Source organism: Hydra vulgaris, chromosome 08 (genome assembly GCF_038396675.1).
Source record: "Hydra vulgaris chromosome 08, alternate assembly HydraT2T_AEP".
NCBI lineage: Eukaryota > Metazoa > Cnidaria > Hydrozoa > Anthoathecata > Hydridae > Hydra > Hydra vulgaris.
This window is the reverse complement of record NC_088927.1, coordinates 55,108,384-55,131,450: the sequence shown is the minus strand read 5'-3', so window position 1 is coordinate 55,131,450 and position 23,067 is coordinate 55,108,384. Positions and strand designations below refer to the sequence as shown.

General features: G+C 27.0%; 1 protein-coding gene across 1 annotated transcript; it reads right to left on the bottom strand.

Moving 5' to 3' along the window:
• Positions 1-9,593: 9,593 nt before the first annotated feature.
• LOC136083455 (intraflagellar transport protein 140 homolog) lies at positions 9,594-10,116 on the bottom strand. The gene is made up of 2 exons (XM_065802855.1): positions 9,920-10,116; positions 9,594-9,842 (listed from the first exon to the last, which is right to left on the bottom strand). The coding sequence occupies exons 1-2, from the start codon at positions 10,100-10,102 to the stop codon at positions 9,594-9,596; spliced, it is 432 nt and encodes a 143-aa protein (XP_065658927.1). The 5' UTR covers positions 10,103-10,116.
• Between the last annotated feature and the right edge of the window lie 12,951 nt (positions 10,117-23,067).

Here is a 23,067-nt window from a genome sequence, read left to right as displayed (position 1 = left end):
TATATATATATATATATATATATATATATATATATATATATATATATATATATATATATATATATATATATATATATATATATATATATATATATATATATATATAGTTTATATATATATACATACATATATATATATATATTATATATATATATCCTTATATATATATATACATATCATTATATATATATATATATTATATATATATATATATATATATATATAAATATATATATATATATATATATATATATATATATATAGTTTATATATATATACATACATATATATATATATATTATATATATATATATCCTTATATATATATATACATATCATTATATATATATATATATATATATATATATATATATATATATATATATATATTATATATAACTATATATATATAAATAAATATATATATATATATATATATATATATATATATATATATATATATATATGTATATATATATATATAAATATATATATATATATATATATATATATATATATATATATATATATATATATATATATATATATATATATATATATATATATATATATATATAGTATCGGACAAAACGAGTGCAACCAAATAATACTAATTTAGTTTTGTAAAAAAGTTTTGTTGAAAACCATGTTAACAAAATGTAAAAAGTAAACTATATATATATAAACTTATATGAATATAAATATATATATATATATATATATATATATATATATATATATATATATATATATGTATATATATATATACATATATATATATATATATATATATATATATATATATATATATATATATATATATATATATATATATATATATATATATATTTATATATATATATTTATATATACAGTATCGGACAAAACGAGTGCAACCAAATAATGCTAATTTAGTTTCTTTATATAAAAGTGCTGCATTTTTTTAATTTAGAGAAATAACTATGTAACTATTTAGAGACAAAGTTCTTTAAGTTTTTTTTATCACAAAGTTCATTAATTGTACACGAAAATTAATAAATTAATCAAAAGTATTAAAAAAAGTTGATTTCTTTCTGGGCAAAACAAGTGCAACTCGACAAACTGTTCAACAAGCTGTATTTCGCTATCAATATTTCGTGGCGATTCTTTTGTTGTCGATTACAGCCTTGCATCTTCGAGGCATAGATTAGATTAGATGATCAATGAAACTTTGTGGATTTGCTGCCCAGGCCTTTTGGATTTGTTCAAACAGTTGATCCTTATTACGAACACCTTCACGATTAATTCTGCGGTTGACGATCTCCCACAGGTTCTCGATAGGGTTGAGATCCGGAGATTGAGGCGGCCAATCCATAACCGATAGGTGGTTGTCTTGAAACCACTGCTTGACTACTTTTGCAGTGTGTTTCGGATCGTTGTCTTGCTGAAAAACCCATTTTATTGGCATATTCCATTCAGCCTGAGGTAACATAACATCTTTCAGGACAGTTTTATACATGAAACGGTCCATTATTTTATCGTTTCGATGTAGTGGACCTAGACCGTTAGCAGAAAAACACCCCCAGTCCATTACATTGCCTCCACTATGCTTCACGGTCTTATGGCAGTAACGTAAATCGAGGCGTTTTCCGGCCGGTCGACGCACACGGCAAATGCCATTGCTCCCAATGATGTTGAACTTCAATTCATCACTGAACAGGACAGTTCGCGGACAAAATTAAACGATTTCAAAATTTGCATCACAGGGTACCTTGATGTGTACGCTATCTTTCCGTATAAATGGTGTTCTTGGGTCAGCTAGGTAGTTATTATCAGGATCCGTGCTAAACCTGAACGGGTTGTCGCGCCATCGAAGAACCATAAAGCGTCGCACCAAAAATGATGATTTTAAATTATTTATTCAACAAAAAAGATGAATCACTTTCTGCAATTGCATCACGAATGTGTGCCTCAGATAATATGGCATTCAAAGTTTTCTGTACGTCTATCGATTTGAGAAATTTCTTTTTGGCTAGAGGCGCTCGAGATTATGTATTACCAAAATCACCTAACTCGATTCGCAAAATGGTTTTAAAATACGCGCAAAAAATGCGGGCTAAAATGATGCAGGATTTTATAAATTTATAAGAAGATGGAACAAGATTTTGCTTAACTATAGATAAATAGACATCTTCAAGAAACCGATGTTATTTAAATGTGAATGTCCATGGCAAGAAACAGTTTTAGAATTTAGGTTTAGTACCTGTTGAAGGACGTTTTCCTGTAGAGAAATGCATTGCAGCTAAGAAAACCACATTGCAAGACAACATCTAAATATTGATAAAGATATTACGTCTACAACTACTGGCGGGGCAGCTGTGATGCAAAAAGTTGGACGGCTTTTGCCATGTAATCAGCAGTTGTGCTTCGCACATGCAATACATTTAGCTGTAATTGATGTCCTGTATAATAATTTAAATAAAACTGAATTGGTGGCTCACTCATATACAGAAAATGTTAGTGTAGAGGATTAAGTAAGTGACTTCGATCCATCGGATGAGGACTACATTGAAGATGAAAATATTGGTTCGATTGAACAAACTTATAATGAAGCTGAGCTTGTTGAGACTGAAGAATTTGGATTTAGTTTTCTCACTAAAAAGGTTCGTTCGATTGTAAAGAAATTTCGTTTTACGAGAACATCAAATGATATTCTTCAAGTATATGTGAAACAAGAATTTGGAAAACAGTTGAAACTTATTATGGACACTAGAACTAAATGGAATAGCTTAGTCAAAATGCTTGAAAGGTTTAACAAGCTAAAAAGCTGTGTTAGAAAAGCATTGGTTGACATTTCATCTGATATCGTTATTCTAGATGCTGAAATTTTGTCAATTAAAAACATTATCTCTGCACTTCTCCCAGTGAAGCTTACTGTTGAAGCCCTTTGTCGAGAAAATGCAAATATGCTTTCTGCTGATGCAGGATTTTCTTTTATGCTTGAGAGTTTTGGATCTGATGAACTTTCATTAAAATTAAAAAAGAAATTAGAAGACCGAATAAGCCAAAGACGAACTAATGTGTCTGGAACTCTTCAGTATTTACACAATGGCGGAAAAAGTGAGATTCACGCATCTTTCACTAGATCATTGAAAAAAACAATAACCAAAGTTCTTGAAAACTTTGTACAAAGATTGATATTTAACACTAACATGGAAACTTCCTCAGACGAGCAGTCAGAAGCTGACGATGTGATAGAAGTGATGTTGGAAGAACAAACTAAGCCCTTAACATTAATGCAAAAGTTGGAGAACAAAATTCGATTGAATTTATGTCTAACATAACGTCCAACTCAACAAATAGTAAATAGGAGCCTAATTTCAAAAATTAAATCTGAAATGAAGTTCTTTGAAGAGAACGGCGTTCGTGGCAAAATATTAGAGTCCGTCTACTCACATTTGATTTTGATTCCGCCATCGAGCGTGGAATCTGAGTGAGCCTTCTCAATTGCTGGTAACTTTTGTACAAAAGTTCGAACGAGACTCGGAGACGCCGCTTTAAGTGATCTCTGCTTCCTCAAGGCATATTTTAGGCAAATAAAACAATAATTCTATATTTGTTATTATTAAATGATATACCATATTAGAATGTTTCTGTATTAATTGAATTTGGCATAATTTTATGTTTCATTTTTATTTTTAAAGAGAGTATTTTTTATGCAATAAATAACAATGAATTATCTCAAATAAATTATTTTTTTGTTATTTTATAGACATAAAAAAATTTAAAATATTTTCAGAATTAGACCGAATTTCGAAAAAGTTTAATTTCTAATTCCGAATTCCGATTTTTTTATTTTCGTCGAAATTTGCATTCCCTAATTTTAAGCTTAAGATTATTCCGCAATTAAAAACTTAAGTTATATTTCGCTGTTAAAAATACGCAATTTTTAACAATATAATATACAATTTTTAAAGAAATTAAAAAAGTAAAGTTTTTATTTTACCAGGTTCCAAAATATTCCAATTTTTTTTTTCAAACGATTCTTATCGAAATAGCTCCTCTTATAAGAGATTTTGACAAGAATATTTCAACGATCCTTATCAGATAGCTGCTCTTATAGGAGAAGCAATAATGATCGTTGATTTGGAATATTTTGTTCGGAACCTGGTAAAATAGAAATTTTACTTTTCGATTTTTTATAGCCCTTAAGAATAACTTATTTTACAGATATGTCCTTAAGTACATTGATACACATCGGGAATCCCGGAATGTAAATTTAAAATAATGTTATGGACGTAAGACCATAACTTATTCAAAATATTTGGAATATTGCATCAAAAGCAAGAACTTTTTTTTGAATTTATAACGTCAATTTAACATATTTAAATCTATTCGATTAAGCTTATTTAAATTGACTTCAGACACAAACCAAATAAGGAGACAGTGAAGTATAAAAAAGCTTCTTGGTATTTCTATATTATATATTTTAAATGTTTTAAAAATCTTTACTGAATATTCTTATTTACAACAAAATTTACAAATAAATTATAGTTTTTTTAATTTGTAAAGCTGTGTGTGAGTACGTGGGCGTGTATGGGCGTTTATCAACGTAACTAAAACTATCGAGGATTTGATTTTCTTTTCTTTTTATGAGAAAAGAAAATCAAACCCTCAATGTACTTAATCCTGAAAAAAACGTTTTTATAACTAAATGTATCCATCTTCTTCATCTATCTCTTCTTCTGGATCTTTATCTATTTCTTTGTCTTTAGTAGATTTTAATGCAATTCCAAGCTCTGTATAAATTTTTTTAATATGCCCTTTAGAAATAACTTTTTTGAGTTTTACGGAAGGACAGCACTTGCGAAAATCTTCCATTAAATGATATGCCTAATAACTATTTTAGAAGTTTAATGAAAGAAAAAGAAAAAACACAAAACACAAAACATTAAAAACATTCTCAAAATGGCATCTATATCTACAAAAGAAAAACGAGATTAACAAAAAGAACTTTTCCCACAACAATATCATGTGTATGGCAATAATATTATTAACAAATTACAAAAAAAAATCTAAAATAATGACAATAACACCAACATCGTCACCTACAACATTAAGAACATCACAACTTCTACAAAACAATGCAATATAACTACAAAAAACACTTAATAAAATAATATTTTTACTTTTTTATAGTTACGAATATTAATGTAATGCTCTATTAAGAAAGCGTAAATATGTTTAACTTGTACTGCTACATTAACATCTGGATCTTCTAAAAGCAATTCACAAGAGCTGACACTTTCATCAGGAGTGCTCGAATACTCTCTAAAAAACGCAATTTTTAGTTTTGACAACCAAACCAAATTATATATATATATATATATATATATATATATACATATATATATATATATATATATATATATATATATATATATATATATATATATATATATATATATATATATATATATATATATATATATAATAACGCTGAAAAAACTCACTTTCTCGCATGTATATATTTTTTCATGAGAGTTAATTTTGTTTTGATTAATGCAAGTTTTACTTCTTAAACTTTAACAATTTTTGGTTTAGATTTTGAAAGACACTTGTAAGCCTCAGTAAGCGCACCAAACGCTTTTTCATAATTCTCAAACTCAAACTAATTTTAAGCGTGGTACTACCAGGGAAGTGATGAGGATCAAACTCAAAATTTCTTGCTTATGAGGCAAGCGCTCTACCACTACCGCATGAAATACCATATATGAAAATTCAACAAGTTTCCTGAACTTCAAAAACATCACTAATAGAAAATACTCATGTATTGCCTGCTTTCATTTTTATTTATATAGTTTTTAAATCTTAAATTACTATCTGTGAGAGATATTTAAGTTTTTAAAGACTTTTACTAAACTTAAGCATTTCTTTCACTGGTAGGGTTAGATTTTGTTTAAAATAGAATGTAAAACATTTTTTTTAGATAAAGGTTTAGACGGTAATATCTACCTGTCAGTGTCTAATTCAAGGAATTTTTTAGGGAACTACATATTTTTTAATGAGGCTATTTTCCACTTATTATCCCTGATTTTTTAAAAAATCAGAATGAGAAGTATGTCTTTTGTATCTCTCCCAGTGTGCTTTGACATTGAATAGAGTTGTTGTTTACTAATTGAACCAATGATAATTTTTTTTTTTAAATTGTGGTACATGATGGAAAATAACATGTACTTTTTGTGTTACTGAGACAGGAAGATAACATCTTTTTTATACAAATCTCTAAAAAGCTTTATACAATCATTACCATTGAAATGCACTCCATAATAAGGTTCGAATTGGAATATGCAGTGATGTTTTGTTATTTGACAAAATGATTCACTACCCCAAGTAGCAAATGAAGCTCCATCGATGGAATAGCTTCAAACAAAAACTTGCTACCAGGAAACTCAAGCAATGGCTAATGGATAACATTGTTAAAGTTTTTTTTACAATTTTGTCTCCCCATACACTGTCAACCACAGTAACCATCTGGTTTGAAATCTCCCAACATCAGATTTTATTTTATATAATGATTAGAGTTTAACCATCCTAAAGTTATGCGGTAGTGGTGTAGTGGTAAAGCGCTCGCTTCATAAGCGAGAGGTTCCGAGTTCGATCCCCACCACGTCCTGGTAGTACCGCGCTCAACTTGTTTCTCCGCGCAGCGGCCTTGTTCGTCGAGGTTCGTGTTTCGGAGTTATAGAGTTGAGAGAGGGTTATAACCACTACAAAGTAGCCTCCTCATCTGTAGTGCCTTCTTGGCCTTGAGGAGGTGAATAACAACAAAAAAAAAAAATTTGTAGCAATTTTATATAAACCTTTAGTGTTTAGAAAAAAATGATAAAAAATACCTTAATAAGTGGCTAAACGAAATTTTTCAGATTAGTTATTAAACTGAATTAAAAATTATATTTATGACTAAGCGTTAAATTACTTAAATTTGTTTTGTTTTTATTAATTTTGTAAAAAGAAAGAACTGTGTCTCAATGAACCTCCATAAATTTGAAAGAAAAGTTATTTAGGCAGCTTATTTTAGCATATAAAATGCTATCTAAATAATGTGTGATACTATTTATATTACTAGTTTGTACAGTTTTATATAAATAGAATAATGGATTTAAGTAGTCTTTTTTAATTTACAAGGTCATTGAAATTCAGTTTTGCTCTAAACCATAAAAAGTAAATTATTCTGAATTGAGAAATATTTTTTTTGTTTAGATAAACCATCAAGTTATCAGAAGAACTTCAGATGTTTTAGAAGTATCAATAGATAACAAAATTATTACTTCTGAGTTAAGTAAAGACAAAAATTAAAGGATGTGTTTTAAATGTTGTGGAATTAATAAGCCGGGAATTATTCACCTTTGTCGAGATGTTCAAGCTGTAAAAAAATTTAGTTAATGCAGCATATGCATTGGGATCAGCAAGTACAGAACCTGTTGCTTAAAGTACTAAAATGTAAAATGAAAATATTTTTAGAGGTGAAAAATTTACATGAGAAATCATTGAGTGTAGTAGCTGGGACTACAGACAAAAAAAGTGATCCTGTAAGATTTAATCAAGTGTCTTTTGGAACAATTATAAAGCTTGTAAAATGTTTAAAACTATCCCAGTGTAAAACCAAAAAAATGTGTTCCATATTTAGAAAGAATCTTGGGTTTTAAAGTAGTATTGATGGAAATATATTTAAAAAATTTGAGACTTTAAAAGCTGAAATAAATGAACATTATTTATGTAAAGAAGAATTTTTTGAAGTTGGTGATATAGTTAATAAATCAATGGTTTACATAAAGCATATTGATGAATTTATACATGTTATAATCACTGGAAGAAATGTTGACCCTCTTTCAACAATTATAAGGGTTGCTGTGGATTCTGGTCAAGGTTTTTTAAATGTCTCAATGAATGTTTTTAATCCACATGATAAAACTAGCAACCAACCTGACCTTAATGATGCTGGAGTAAAGCGCTGTTTTATTGTTGCTATTGTAGAAGGAATTTCTGAACACAATAGATATCTTAAGAAATTAGTTGATCCTCTTAATCTTCAAAAAATTAAGTATTCTTTTGCATTTGATTGAAAGTGTGCAAACTCAATGTTTGGCATTACAAACCATGCTGGAAAATATAGTTGTTTGTGCTGTGAAGGACAGAGTCTTTTGGATTGTGGAGTAAAATGAACTCTTGGTTCTCTTGATTGAGCAACACTATTTTGACAATAGTGTCAAAAAGTGTTGCTTCTTAAGTATTTTAATAGCATGTAAGATTAAGTATCGATAAAATTTAATACTATTTATGCAATTCTAAAGCATAGTCTAGATATTTGTTCACATTAAATCGATTTATTATATTTTGTTATTGTTTTTTACATCAATTTTTTTGCTATATTATCTGCTGGAGAATATATGATCAAACACTTTTTAATACATTTATAATATAAGTATACACAAGTATAGAGTAAAATTAGGTTTAGGCATCTGATAAATTTTATTTTTTCCTAAAATTATGTGAAACACATGAACTTCAATAATATTACCCATGTACCGCCCCTCCCCTTTTAAGCAAAAGTCAAAATTTGTAAAATTTTTATTTTAACTATTTCTATGGAGGTTCTCAATACCCTTACTTAATTTAACTACTGTTTTATTTCTTAATAACAAAAAAAGAATTGGGTGCGGGGAGACTTTGAACCTGGCGGTCACAGTGCAGAACTTTATAATAATGAAAGTTTAACACATAATTAAATAAAAAAATAATTAATTAATTAACTAGGAGCCTCGTGAAAAATGGCCTTGTTGAACAACCTCTTAAAACAAACCATTAATTAAACACTCTAGTGTGGTTGTTATTATTTCCTAAACTTTTATCCAAAATTTGTTTTATATTTCATTTTACACAAAATCTAACCATAGAAGTAGAAAAAATACTTGAAATGAGTAAAAATACTCTTTCTGTTTGATTTTTATTTATTTCAAGTATTTTTCCTACTTTATTTATTTCTACTTTTATTGTTAGATTGTGTGTAAATGTGAAATGATAAAATGTAAAACAATCTTACATGTGAAAAATATAAAAAATCCTATGTATAGGATTTTAAAACCACTTGATACAGATATCTACTGGAATATGTAATTAACCTTACAAAGGTTTTTATTGGATGTTTCCTTGGTATCAATTCCTAAAATTTCAGGGACAATGGAATGAAATGGGAAGCTGTCCAAATTCATCCCTGTTTAAATTTTCTTTATTTTTATTATTATAATAAATTTTTTTTTGTTAAAAAGCAAAAACTGAAAAGACATTACTTTTTATGTTTATAAGATTTTAATATTTATTTAATGTTCATGTTTTTTTATTATAGAAAAAAAAAAATTTATAATTAAAACAATATAAGAAAAGTAAAGTGACTTTTAAAATATTTCATTTTGCTTAGCATAAATAAATTATGCATATTGGTATGGTATATTATAATTTTTTTTTTCTAAGTTCACTCCCCCCCTATAAATTCAACACAAATTTTATGGTACTTTATGGAAAAAAACACAACATGGAAACATTCTCACCCCACTCTACCCTAATTCTCTTTGTAGAGTAAAAAAATAAACCTGAGCGCAAGACTCATAAAATGTTGATAATGATTCAAGAGCACGCCCTTTAGTATAAAAACTAATGATATTTTTAAGAATTTCTGGATCTTTCTGCCAATCTAAAGACTGCAAATAGTTTGCAGCCAATACATATATTTCTTTTTGTCTTGATACACCAGCAAAAAACACTATCTTTTCTGTATCTCCTGATTTTAATAATGACTTCATAGCCTAAAAAATAAATTATAAACATATAACCAAACCAAAACCGGGATAATGTTAAAATAATAAAAATTTGACGCAGTAACCTTCATCTTGTTTCCAGCCTGAGTAAATTTTTTTGTGGCAAGGTAAAAAGAACCTTGTTTGTATGCACATTCTCCAATTTTTTCAAGTAAATATAAACGATATTTTGCATCAGAGTGTTCTTTGGGAAAAGTCATTTTTTCTGCAATTTCTTCTGTTATTTGGATATCATGATCAAGGCACATTCGAAGTGCTTCTTCAAATTAAATAAGAATAAATGATGAAATAAAAAATAACTCAAATGAAAATTTTAATTTTCTAAAAAATCTACATTTTCACCTTTTTCGAAGCAATAACAAGGTTGACTGCTTTGTCAAACTGATCATTTTCTATGAAAAAATCTGCACATTTATGAAGTACTTGTGGATCAACATTCTCATCAAGATCATCTGATATTAACTGCAAAGCACCAAACTGCTTTGAACTGAAGGCAAGATCAATAGCTTTTGAAACACTCCCTCCCTGAATCAGAATAAATTAAAAACACAATATTAAATAAATAAAAATGTAAATCATACAAGCTAAAACTTCTATATTATAATTTTTTATAAATATCATTGGCAACAGCTGAATTTCATTGTTTCACTAAAAATGTCAGTAGGTGTTTTAAAATTGGTTTTTGATACTCAGTGAAACATTTTTAAGTAATCTTGGACATATTCAAGTTTAATCTCATTAAACATGACACTCAAATTTTCTTGGTACCAAACATTCCTGAGAGGTATGAAAGGTTTAATAGTGGTTGGTAAAAGAGGGTAAATAGAGGGAAGTAAGAGAGAGTAAATAGAGGGAAGTACAAGAGGGTTAACAGAGGGAGGTAAGAATGGGTAAATAGAGCTAGGTAAAAGAGGTTAAATAGAGGGAGATAAGTGAGGGTAAATATAGAGAGGTTAGAGAGGGCAAATAGGATTTCTGAAAATATGAAAAAACAACTGTTTGGTGTTTTAGCTTTTTTACAAAACAGCTTTCTACTTTTTTAAGATTTTGAAAAAATAGCTGATTTTTGTTTAAAATGTTTATTGTTTCAGGATTTAAAAAAACAAATGTTTTTCTATTTTTTAACGCTTAGGAAATTATAAATATTTCCTTGGTAATAGCTTATTAAAAGAATAAAGTTTTTTTTGTACTTTATTGTTTTTGTAAGTTGTAACATGTCAAATATTCACATATATAAATGATGGTTTAATTTTTAAATTGATTGAAATTATGAAAGTATTGGCAGTGGCAAACTATTAATTTAATAATTTCAACCCGATCTACAACAAAAAGTTGAGAAGTCAACATTCTATCAAAATTTATTGCATTATTAATCTTATTTATGAATTATTTTTGTATTACTGTTTTGTATTTTTTATTATTTTTAATTTTTGTAATGTTGTTGCTTATTACATTTGTTGCTATAATTCAAATGATATTTCATGTTAATATTTAAATATATCCATTTGTTTTGTTATTATATTTTACCATCCTTATGATCATATCTCATTAAACTTGTGTTTTCTCATTCATTCATTATCTTTCATATCATCTCATCCACTCATTTTCTTTTTTCTGTTATTAGTCTTGCCATTTTAAATACTATTGTTGTTCTTTTCATTTTTTATTGTTGTTCTTTTCATTTTTTTTTTAAATCTCTTTTATCACTTTTTGTTCTTTCATTTTTCATGTAATTAAGGTGTCACTCTAATGACTGGTTTTGTAATTAAGGTGTCATTCTAATGACTAGTTATGTAATTAAGGTGTCATTCTAATGACTACTTATGTAAATAAGGTGTCATTCTAATGACTAGTTATGTAATTAAGGTATCACTCTAATGACTAGTTATGTAATTAAGGTGTCACTCTAATGACTAGTTATGTAATTAAGGTGTCATTTTAATGACTAGTTATGTAATTAAGGTGTCACTCTAATGACTAGTTATGTAATTAAGGTGTCACTCTAATGACTAGTGTTTATCTAGACTAGTGTTTATCTAGAAGAGTGACAATCTAAAATTTTGTTTTGTAAATGAGCTTGTAACTTTTTCAGTTTTATTTTTTATTTTTTATTTATATATTTGTTAAACACCCACTATATATTACATGTAAGGTAAATAAAAAGTTTCAAAAAAAATCTCTAGGATCTAGGAATTTTATTTTCAAGAACATCCTTGAAGATTGTTCTTTGTTCTTTTGAGATCCAGTACTCAACTGCACATTTTAAGATTTTAAGATCCGTTTCAGGAATTATATTTTTTAAACCATTAATTTTTATTTTTTCTTTGTGTTGCATTAGTTTCTCTATATTTAATTTATGACTATTGCACAGAGCCTTGACGCTATCTACAAAAGGTCGTGGACCTGATTCGTTGTTCAACTGCGACTTAAGAATATCAAATGTCATTTTATTTTTCAACAGGCGAATAAATAAGTTTATCTTATTTTGTTGCGTAATTATAGATATATCTTCAATGCAAAATAGGGGATGTATATAATTTTTACTATGTTTTGAAACGTTTAGTAGTGACTTCAGTGCAATTCTTCCTACTATATCAAGCTTTTGCAATAACATTTCTTTATGGTCGCAAAGCTCAAGACCATACATTAGTGTTGGAACAGCTAAAGTTTTATATAACTGGACAATAGAGTTTGGGTGAACAAAACGAATTCCAGCTTGAATTAAAGACTGTATTACTGCCCGGAAATGGGATATTCGGTGATCAATGTTTAAACGATTAAGTGAGGCAATGGTGAATATTTTGTGTCCCATATAAAGCCTAGATGAGTAAGTTTATTGTCTAGTTTTATTTTTTGGTGATTGAGTGTTATCGTGCATTTTTTAATTTGATGTTTTCCGGTGACCAAAAACTCGGTTTTGTCAGCATTCAATTTTATGCAATTTTCTTTTGTGTAAATGTTACAGATATTAGTTAGCTTTTGTAGGCCAGAGAGGGTGGAACTAAGAAGTATAATGTCATCAGCATATGCTACAACACCCGTGTAGTTTCCATTTATTGATGTTCCTACGACACTTTCATTTTGTAAGGTTTCTAGTAGGTTTTGAGTGTAAAGATTGTACAAATGAGGCGAGAGAATCGATCCCTGTCTCACTCCTTGCGTTAGATAGAATGGAGATGATTTGCAACCTGGATAAGACACAGAAGCACTACTTTCCCTGTATAATGACGATATTGTGTTAACAATATACAGTGGTAATTTTTTATTATTGTACAGTTTCTCAAAAAGAATGTCCCAGTTGCAGCTGTCAAAAGCTTTTTCAGCATCGAGGGAACAAAGATAAACAATTGAGTTGTTGTTGTTGTAGTGTTTAATTGTTTCACTAATAACAAATTCGGCGTGTAGGGTTGAGCTATTTTTGGTGAAACCGAATTGAAGAGGATGAGCTTCTTTTAGATCTGGACAGATTATTAGGGTTATATATTCGATTAGTTTTGTGAAGATTGGAATGATGCTGATACCACGGTAGTTATTTGGATCAGTTAATGATTTTTTATAAGATTTAGCAAGTGGTATTATAAGTGATGTAGACATCGACTTTAGCGTTTGACCATGATTAAGAGAAAATGTGAAGAATTTTTTTAGCCATTCTATTAGGGCTTCACAACGCAAATATTTTAAATGTTCTGCAGAGATTCCAAATGCCTCTTTGGTTTTGTTTAATTTTAGGCAAGAGATAGCCGTTCTTATAATTTTATCTGATATTATTACAAAGTCAAATTTTGTACAAGGTGGAACTTGAAAACTCGTCGCGGTATGCGTTATAGATTTAGTGTTCAACCGTTTTTCGAAACTATCGGCGAATTCTCTTGTGATTGACTCCTTGTCCTTTTTATTATTTATTGTAAATAATTTTGAGTTTGCATCAGTCTGTATATTTCTAAAAGTATTCCAGAAGTTTTTTTGATTGGTATTTTTTAACATCTCGATTTTTATGTATTTTTTGTAAAGGTTATAGTTTTGTGCTTTCTTAACAGCGTTTCGGAAATTTTTTCGTGCCATTAGGTATTGGTTAAAAATGTGCGAACTTAAATCTTTTACGAAACCCGTGTCACGCCATTTCTTAAAATGAAATGTAAGAACTTTTTTACTCCTATTTAACTCGGCAGTCCACCAAGATTTCGAATAAAATGATTGTTTTTTCTCAGATAAGTGTTGGCTAAGAGCCTCAGATGCACTTTTTGTAATCAAATTATAGATTTTGATAAGTTCTTTATCTTAATTGTTATTTGTAAGGCTAAGACTTTTAATATTATTATTTACGAAATCATTATATAATTGTATAAAACGTTGATTATTCCAAGCATAATTTGGAATGCTAATTTTGTCTGTCATTTTGTGAATATTTTCTTTGAGAGATCTTCCGATGAGTTCAATTACAGTTGATACTGGCAAATGATCACTCATATTCTGAGGTGAAAAGGGGGCAATAAAACAGTTGTAATACCTAAGAGAAGTGTTTTTTGAGATAGCTATGTGATCAATATATGATGCATTTGGTAGTTTATTATGTTGATATGTTATCTTAGGGCCTGAACCTTTAATTACGCCCACTAGTTCAAATTCACTCGATTTTATAAATTCTGATAGAGCCGCGGAGTAATTATTTTTTGTGGGACTTGATCTTTCTAGTAAATCGTAAATAGTAAATATTGTTGAACAAATGGATAAAAAAAAGAAGTTTTTTATCATTAAGTCTTGTACATAAAAAAGTATGTAATGAGATTCCTATAAATATCATTCAGAATTTTTTCTATTATTTTATATGTGACAAACTCAAAACAACAAAAGAAGAACTGGCTAGCAGCTGAAACTATGAAAATAAAAATAATGAAAAAAGAAAATCTTGACTCTTCTTTAACCTTTATGAAAAGTCCTCCTAAAATGCAAGTCTTTATAAAATGCATCACGTGAAATTTAAAAATTGCTCGTTATAAATAATGTATTATAACAAGCTCAACAATGAAATGTTACACTGTTAAAAAAAGATCTTACATGCAAAAGCATTTGTTTTTTTTTAAACACGTAAAAAATAAAAATAGTACATAAGATACATATAAGGTAAGCATAAAGTATGTATTTGCATTTACCATCAAAAATGTCAAGTTGATCATAAGTGCAGTTAAACTATTAATATTTTGTTTTATCTTCTATTTTCTATTTTTTAATGGATTTATTGATAAGAGCCTCGATGATTATAACCATTCATAAATATAGGAAGATCCAGATTGCTGCAATAACAATTAGCTAAAAAAATTTAAATTTTGACATCACCTTTATAATGGCTTCTTTTACTTGAGTATGAAAAAAAAAAAAATGAAGTCCAAAAATTTGTTTTAACATATTGTCCATTGTCCAAATTCATACCACCGTACATTGGAGAACATTGATGTTTTTGTATCTCCAAGGCTTCATGGACTTTTCTTTCAAATTTTTTATCCTCAACTTTAAGTGTTTCTGCCCTATCCCATTCAATATTCTCATCGCAATTTACTTTATACAAAGCTAATGCAGACTGGTTTAACTTGCCTTCAGAAAAAAGTTTTTGGTGTTGTTGAACCCTTGTTCTTATTTTAAGTTTTGATTCACCAACATACACTTTGGAGCATTTGCACTTAATTAAATAGATTCCAGGTTGGCTGTTGCGTGGTAATTTTGATTTATTTCTAGACGTTAATAGTGTTTTTAGGTTAGCATTTGACTTAAAAACAGTTCTGTAACCAGCTTTTCTGAATATTCTTCTAAGTCTGGGAGATATTATTGATATCCATGGTAAAGAAATTGTAGGAAGGTTAATAGAGTTTGAAGAATTTCATTTTTATTTTCTAAACGTTTTTTAAATTTTTTAGTTCAAGTGTTTACTGAAAATGGGTACGATGAAAAAATGCTTAAAGATATTTCTTATCACGTTCGAAAAAAACGTTAATATTAAACGTTAATACGTTCGTTAAACGTTGATATATTATATCAATCAATCAATCAATCAATATATTCTGAATTACATGCTTTTACAATTCAAGGATGTTTACAAATAGTATAATTACTAATGATGCGTAAACACCTAATAATAATGAATAATAACATAAGAATAAAATAATAACAACTCTAAAAATCATAAAGTTAACAATAATAACATTAATAATAACTATAATAATAAAAATGGTATTAATAACAATAAAAATAATGGTATTAATAAAAATAATGATATTAATAAAAATAAAGGTAATAATAATAATAATAATAACAATGGTATATTTAAATATATCTATACTTATCTACATACGCACATAAATATACATACACATTCACACACATACTAACACACAACACACATACATACACATATACACACATTTGCACACATACATATACCCACACACGCATACATATATCCACACAGGCATACGCACATACACATTCAATTATTGGGCAAGGACGACAAAAAAGCTGTACATAAATGTAAAGGTTCTTAAAAAAAAAAAAAAAAAAAATAAAAATAAAATAAATAAAATATACAAGAGAGAGTATTTTTAATAAGACAGTGATATATTGATAAGTGATATAATAAAACAGTGATATATTGCTTTTATTGATGTTATTATTCTAGTAGCTATCCAAATAGTGTTTTTTTAATTTATTGAGAAAATTATATCGAGAAATTGAGTTTTCAGTTTTAAAAGAATGAGGGAGATTGTTCCAAGCATTGGTGCACTGATGTTTAATTGATTCACTGCCAAATTTTATTGTCCTAGTATGTTCTACAAAGATATTGTTGCATGAAGAGGATCCTAGGAAGTGAGAATGTTTGTTACATATTTGAAGGAAAAAGTTCTTGAAGGAAAGTGGAAGTTTATCATGTGATAATCCCATACAAATAAACAATTTAAATAAGTAATATTGTCGTTAAGCCTTAAAATTTTAGACAATTTATACAGTAGAGAAACATAGTCAACTAGGAAACTTTGAAAGTGAATAATTTTAAGGGCTTTGTTTTGAAGTGAAACTAGCTGGTTTAATGGATCTTTTTTTTTACCCCAAATCTGACATGCATACCTAAGGTGCGATCCAAATATGGCATGATAAATACTCATAAGTGTTCCAAATTTACGAAATGTCTGATCTTGGCTAACATTCCAACTGATCGGCCACCACTTTAAATTAGAGAAGCAAATCTAAAATTATAATAACTGGTAATTTAGTTAAAAATAAATTTATATTATATTTAACTGAAAAATTAAGAGTATTTCTCAAAGAATAAATAACAAGATAGAAAAGTTTTTGACTTTTTTGAATTTAAGAATATTATTTATAACCAACTACAAAAATACTAATTATAGATGCAGCGTATTTTTTATTCCACCACTCTCCTCATTCTTTACTTTATAAAGGATCAACACTCTATATTAAAAAAAAGAGGCACAATGGGGGATGGAGGGGGGATTGGAGTTGTTGATGGCGAGCTTTTGCCCTAAATTTAAGCTGACACCTTAAGTGCTTTATGAGATGTGGGCCCTCTGTTTAACCTACAATAAGCCAAAAAAGCATTGTTAGATGTCTAAATTCATTAAAAAAGAAAAAAGTAAGGCATGATAAAAGAAGTAAAAATATCAAAGATTAACACTACAAACCAATTTACCTGTTGTTGTTGCTTTTTCTAGAGCATTGTTAAAAATAGTCAAAATCTGTAAGAAAAGATATTTATTGCAAAGACAATTACCTATTACACAAAATTAAAAATAAAAACAGCTATATAGGTGCAAACAAATTTTGCAATTCGATCAGAAAATAAAATTATTCTTACCTTGATTGCGACAAACTAATTTCTTTTTAAACAATAAGCTAATGATCAACATAGCACACTTTAAGCAATTAAAATTTACTATGTTAAAACCATATTTTAACAGTAGACAAAGTGAAAATATGATAGTTGGTAGAGCACCAAAATATAACTAAAGAAATAAAATAACAACTAAATTTGCAATGCGATGCGTATTATACCTCGCTCTCGCAGACCCTGATATCTTTCATTTTGATTACTATTTATTTCAGCAAGCATAGGTTTATCTCTTTCATTTCAACAATTTATCTCAGCTCACCTAACCTGGTTTCTTTCATTTTGAGAAAGCCTTTTAATTTCACTTCTTAAATTATCAGACATAATTAAGCATCAAAGGAGTGTGTTAAAACAATACTTAAAATAATAAAAGTTAAACTTTTATTTTTGATTGAAATTTGGGTTTTCTTAAACTTATCCAAAATACAGTGTAAGCAAATAAAACAGAGCATAATATAATAATCTAATTCTATTCAACCTCTACTATTAGTTATATTTAAATTAGACGTATTAAAATAATTTAGCAATGTAAAGATATTATATTTCTATCCAGAACTTATACTAAAATTATAAAAAAATTGATATAATCTTTTTAACTGAATAATGTTATATTTAAAGTAGTTATTATTAATTATTGACAAAATATTATAAGCATTTAAATAAAAAAATAAAAAGTAATTAAAAATATTATAAATTTTTTACAGACAAAAACTCATAAATAAAGCAAATTGAAAAAATTATAATGCCTCTCTGCTCAGCAAGTACTGCCAGCATTGAACGGTGAAATGTAATCATCCATCTTAAAATCCCTTTCATTACTTTAAAATGAATTGAGTGCAAAAATTGCAATAAATAAGTAAATATAAAACTAATAATAGAAAACCTCTATAAACAATCTTATATTTGCTTTAAGTGATGAAACTTGGAAATATTGAAACTTCTTGAACTATTTAAATTTTTTATATATATATATATTTTTTTTTTCTCTTCATTTTTTGTTGTATAAAAATATAAATACAAACAATATTTCCAATATACAGATGGCCGGGGCAAGAAGAAGACACAATGTCTTATCGCCAAGCCCTGAGAATGATTCCGTCAAAAAATAAATAATTTCGTATAGAGTATATAAATGTTACCAATATATATAAAATAAGACTTTATTTTTAAAAAGATAAAACAAAAACAAAAAGTTACAGGGTCATAAAGAATTTTTTTTTTTTTTTTTTAAAAAAAAAAAAAATTTTAAATTTCTTTTAAAGTAATAAAATAATCAATAAAATCAATAATCAATCAATAAAAGTAATAATCAATAAAAAGTAAAATAACAAATTCTTAGATATAAATATTAAATAAATAAGTATATAAAGATAAATTTGCACATATTTGGTACACATTGAGTATATTCAGCTTTATAAATAGTTCTTTGGAGTGAGTAAAACGACCTACATTAGATATTATTCTCATTGCATGTTTTTGTTTATTAAAAAGTTATTTAAGTTTGTTTTAATTTGTGTTACACCAAGCAACGTTTGTGTAATTCAGATAACTATGAACAAAGGAGAAATATAACAATTAAACAAAAATGAAAGAAAATAACCAAAAACCAAAAAAAAAAAGATTAAAAACAAAAATGGTCCTTGCTTTATAAAGTAGGCCAATATTTCTTGAGATTATGTTTTCAAGATAATGTATATGATTTGTCCAAGTAACGTTTTCGTCAAGGAGTACTCTTAAAAATTTTAATAAATTTTAATTCTCTTTTTATAAATTGACTGCCAATATAAAGTTTTGGAAGTTTTAAAGGGATTTTATCATGTTCCTGAAAGCGATGAAAAAAAGAATATTTTGTTTTATCTAAATTAATTGATAATTTATTTGCATTAAGCCATTCTGTGAGTTTTATGAGTTCCATGTTAACTGAATTAAACAACATTTTAATATCGTGACAAGCGTGAAACAAATTTGTATCATCCGCAAACAATATAGTGTCTAGTAACTTACAAGATTTGCTTAAATCATTAATATAAATTAAAAATAAGAGTGGTCCTAAAATTGACCCTTGTGGAACACCACATTTTATATTTAACATTCTAAAGAAAAAAGGTCAATAAACTATATATCTTTTTAACATTTCTTTTAGACACATTCTTTCAAGAATTTTTTTTCAACACATTTTATGATTACACTAACTACAAACAAATTTAATTTATGTGTTTTATCATGCCAGTACACAACTTTACTGGCATGGACATCATTCATGCTCTCAAGGAAGCCATGTCACATTATAGAAAAGTAAATTACTTGGCTAGCAAGGTCAACACTCTTGCTGTAAACTGAGCCAAGCCACAACAATAAGAAACCTTGCAAACAACATAATAACCACTTACAAACTATTAACACATAACATTATAACACATCACAAACGTAGAAACACTTCATATATAAAAAATATTTACACACTTACAAAACATAAACCATATATATACATATATATATATATATATATATATATATATATATATATATATATATATATATATATATATATATATATATATATATATATATATATATATATATATATATATATATATATATATATATATATATATATATATATATATATATATATATATATATATATATATATATATATATATATATATATATATATATATATATATATATATATATATATATATATATATATATATATATATATATATATATATATATATATATATATATATATATATATATATATATATTGATGTTGTTTTATTGTACCAAGTTATGATACAAAGTCTCTTGTTTGTTTGACAGTGATCAATATTAAGTAAATTATTTACAAAATTGATCAGTATTAATATATAAAGAGTTTGATTATTTGAAAAAATACAACTTTGTGATGGAACATAAAGTTTCATGCCCTTCGGCAATCATCAGTTATATTTTATTCTTTAAATTAAGAAAAAACCGTTAAAAAATACAAAATACAGAAATTGACAGAAAAAACATAACAAAGTAATGGAATGAGTTCTGACATCAAAACAAAAAAACAAACAATATTTAATTAATTAGAAAATTGATCAATCACCCATGTCGAATAGGGCGAGAAGAAATTTGTTTCGATGCCTGCACTTGGATAGCATTTCACTTTTTTTGTTTAGCAGATTTTTATTTTTGGAAAATAGAATTTCATATTTTTTGTTTATGCATAGTTTGCAGGACTTCATGGTTGGGTTGTAATTGAATTGCCTAATTATTTTCCATTTATCAACAGGGTTTAAGTTGGCATCTTTTAATTTCCAAAATTCTTTTGATTATTCGGTGTCGCTTTTGTATTTTAGAATCTTAAATGATTTTATATGGTTGGCATAACTAATTTTGAATGGTGTTTCACTTATACCGGTGTAGGATTTGTTGACAGGAGTGTTAGTAGGATTATTGAAACTTATATTGGCTTGGTATATAATATTTTTTGTTAAGCATTGGTTTGATAAAGGGCAGGTATTTTTATTAGGGCAAATGCAGTTGGTTTTAGGTGGAATTTTTTTGTTGTTCATAATTTGTTGATTGTGTGCGTTTAAAAAGGACTTCATAATCGGCATACAGCTATAGCTTATTTTTATAGTGTTTCTGTTAAAATTTAACTATTGCATTTTCATATTGAATGTAATATAATTTTCTTACATTAAACTTAAGTAAGTTAGAGGAGAGTGGCGCACCATGATACTTGGGAACCATGAATTATTGTAATTGTGGAGGCAACTTAAAAGTTTTTTAGCATCAAGGTATTTTTCAAGTTGTTTAATTTTTATTCTGAAATATACCTAAACTATTCTAATAAGGTACTACATGATTGCATAGAAAATTATATCTGGCTGAATTCCTATATTCTCTATGGATTTTGATTTTTGCACCGCATAGACCACCAACTGGGTCATTTACTGTTAATGGACTGAGAGGATGATTTTGCTACTTAACTAAATTAAAGTTCTTGGAAGTTTTAAAATGTTGTATCAGGTTCCGTAACTAAGGCAGTAACTTAGTAGCCTGAAGCTAATAAACTTAATAATAAACTTTCAAAACAACTTCTGCAAGTTTATTTTTGTGAAACCACTTTGCGTTTTTATTTGTATATTCGCTGTCAACAAATCTTTGTTATGTAATTACGAAGTTACGACATTAAGGAACAAAAAAAACTGAAATTAAAAAAAAAATGAATCTGATATATTAAATTATCATTTTTTTTAAAAGACATCAATTATATAAAATTTAACAAATTGAAGAATTCCAAATACGTTAAAATTTGTATCACAAAAAAAAATTGTAAAAAAATTGATATTTTAATAAACATATGTTCACGATTTTGATTATTACCATTAAGTATATAATGGCTATTGCTTTTGGAATTCATAATGTTACATCAGGATTTAGAAAATTATTTTATAGATAAATCAAAACTTCATTAGCCTTGCAATACTCAACACTAAGTTTATTATTAAGTTTATTATTAAGAAGTTGAAACTCCCTAACTTCTCAGAAATTGTGCAACTTTAACTATATTGCGAATAGAAATCATAATGAAACTATTACAAATTATAACTTTAAGCTCGTAAAAAAGACGTTGCCTGGTATGTAATTTTAAATAAAATTTGTTCAAATCATCAAAAGAAAAGAGAGTCTTCTTAGTTTCAGTTTTTCTGATACAAACAGTGAGCTGCTTAGCTTAGCAGTTAACTTGATCAAATTGACTTGTTAGTTCCATGAAAATTGCATATTGAAATTCTGAAAAGAAAAGCGAAAATTCAATTAAATATTTAATTTGTGATTTTTCAAAATTGACAAAATATTTATTACTAATTGCAACTTTTAACTGTCCAAAAAGAGAATAAAATTCAACTACTTTTTCATTTTCCGTCCTGGAACATAATCTAAAATTTGGTGGTTGATTTCTTTTCAACTATATAAATGTTCTTGGGAAAATAAAATAAATTTATCATTTTTAAATCTTGAGTTATTTGCATTGGTAATTATTTAAAAACTTTGGCATATATATAATTCTGGCATATATAAAATAGAAATAAAATATGGCTGATGATTGCCGAAGGGCATGAAACTTAAAGTTCCATCACAAAGTTGTATTTTTCCAAATAATCTTTCAAAAATTTCAAAAAACTCTACATACATATATATAAATATATATTTATATATATGTATATATGTATATATATTTATATATATCTATATATATATATATATCTATATATATATATATATCTATATATAAATATATATATATTATATAAAAAA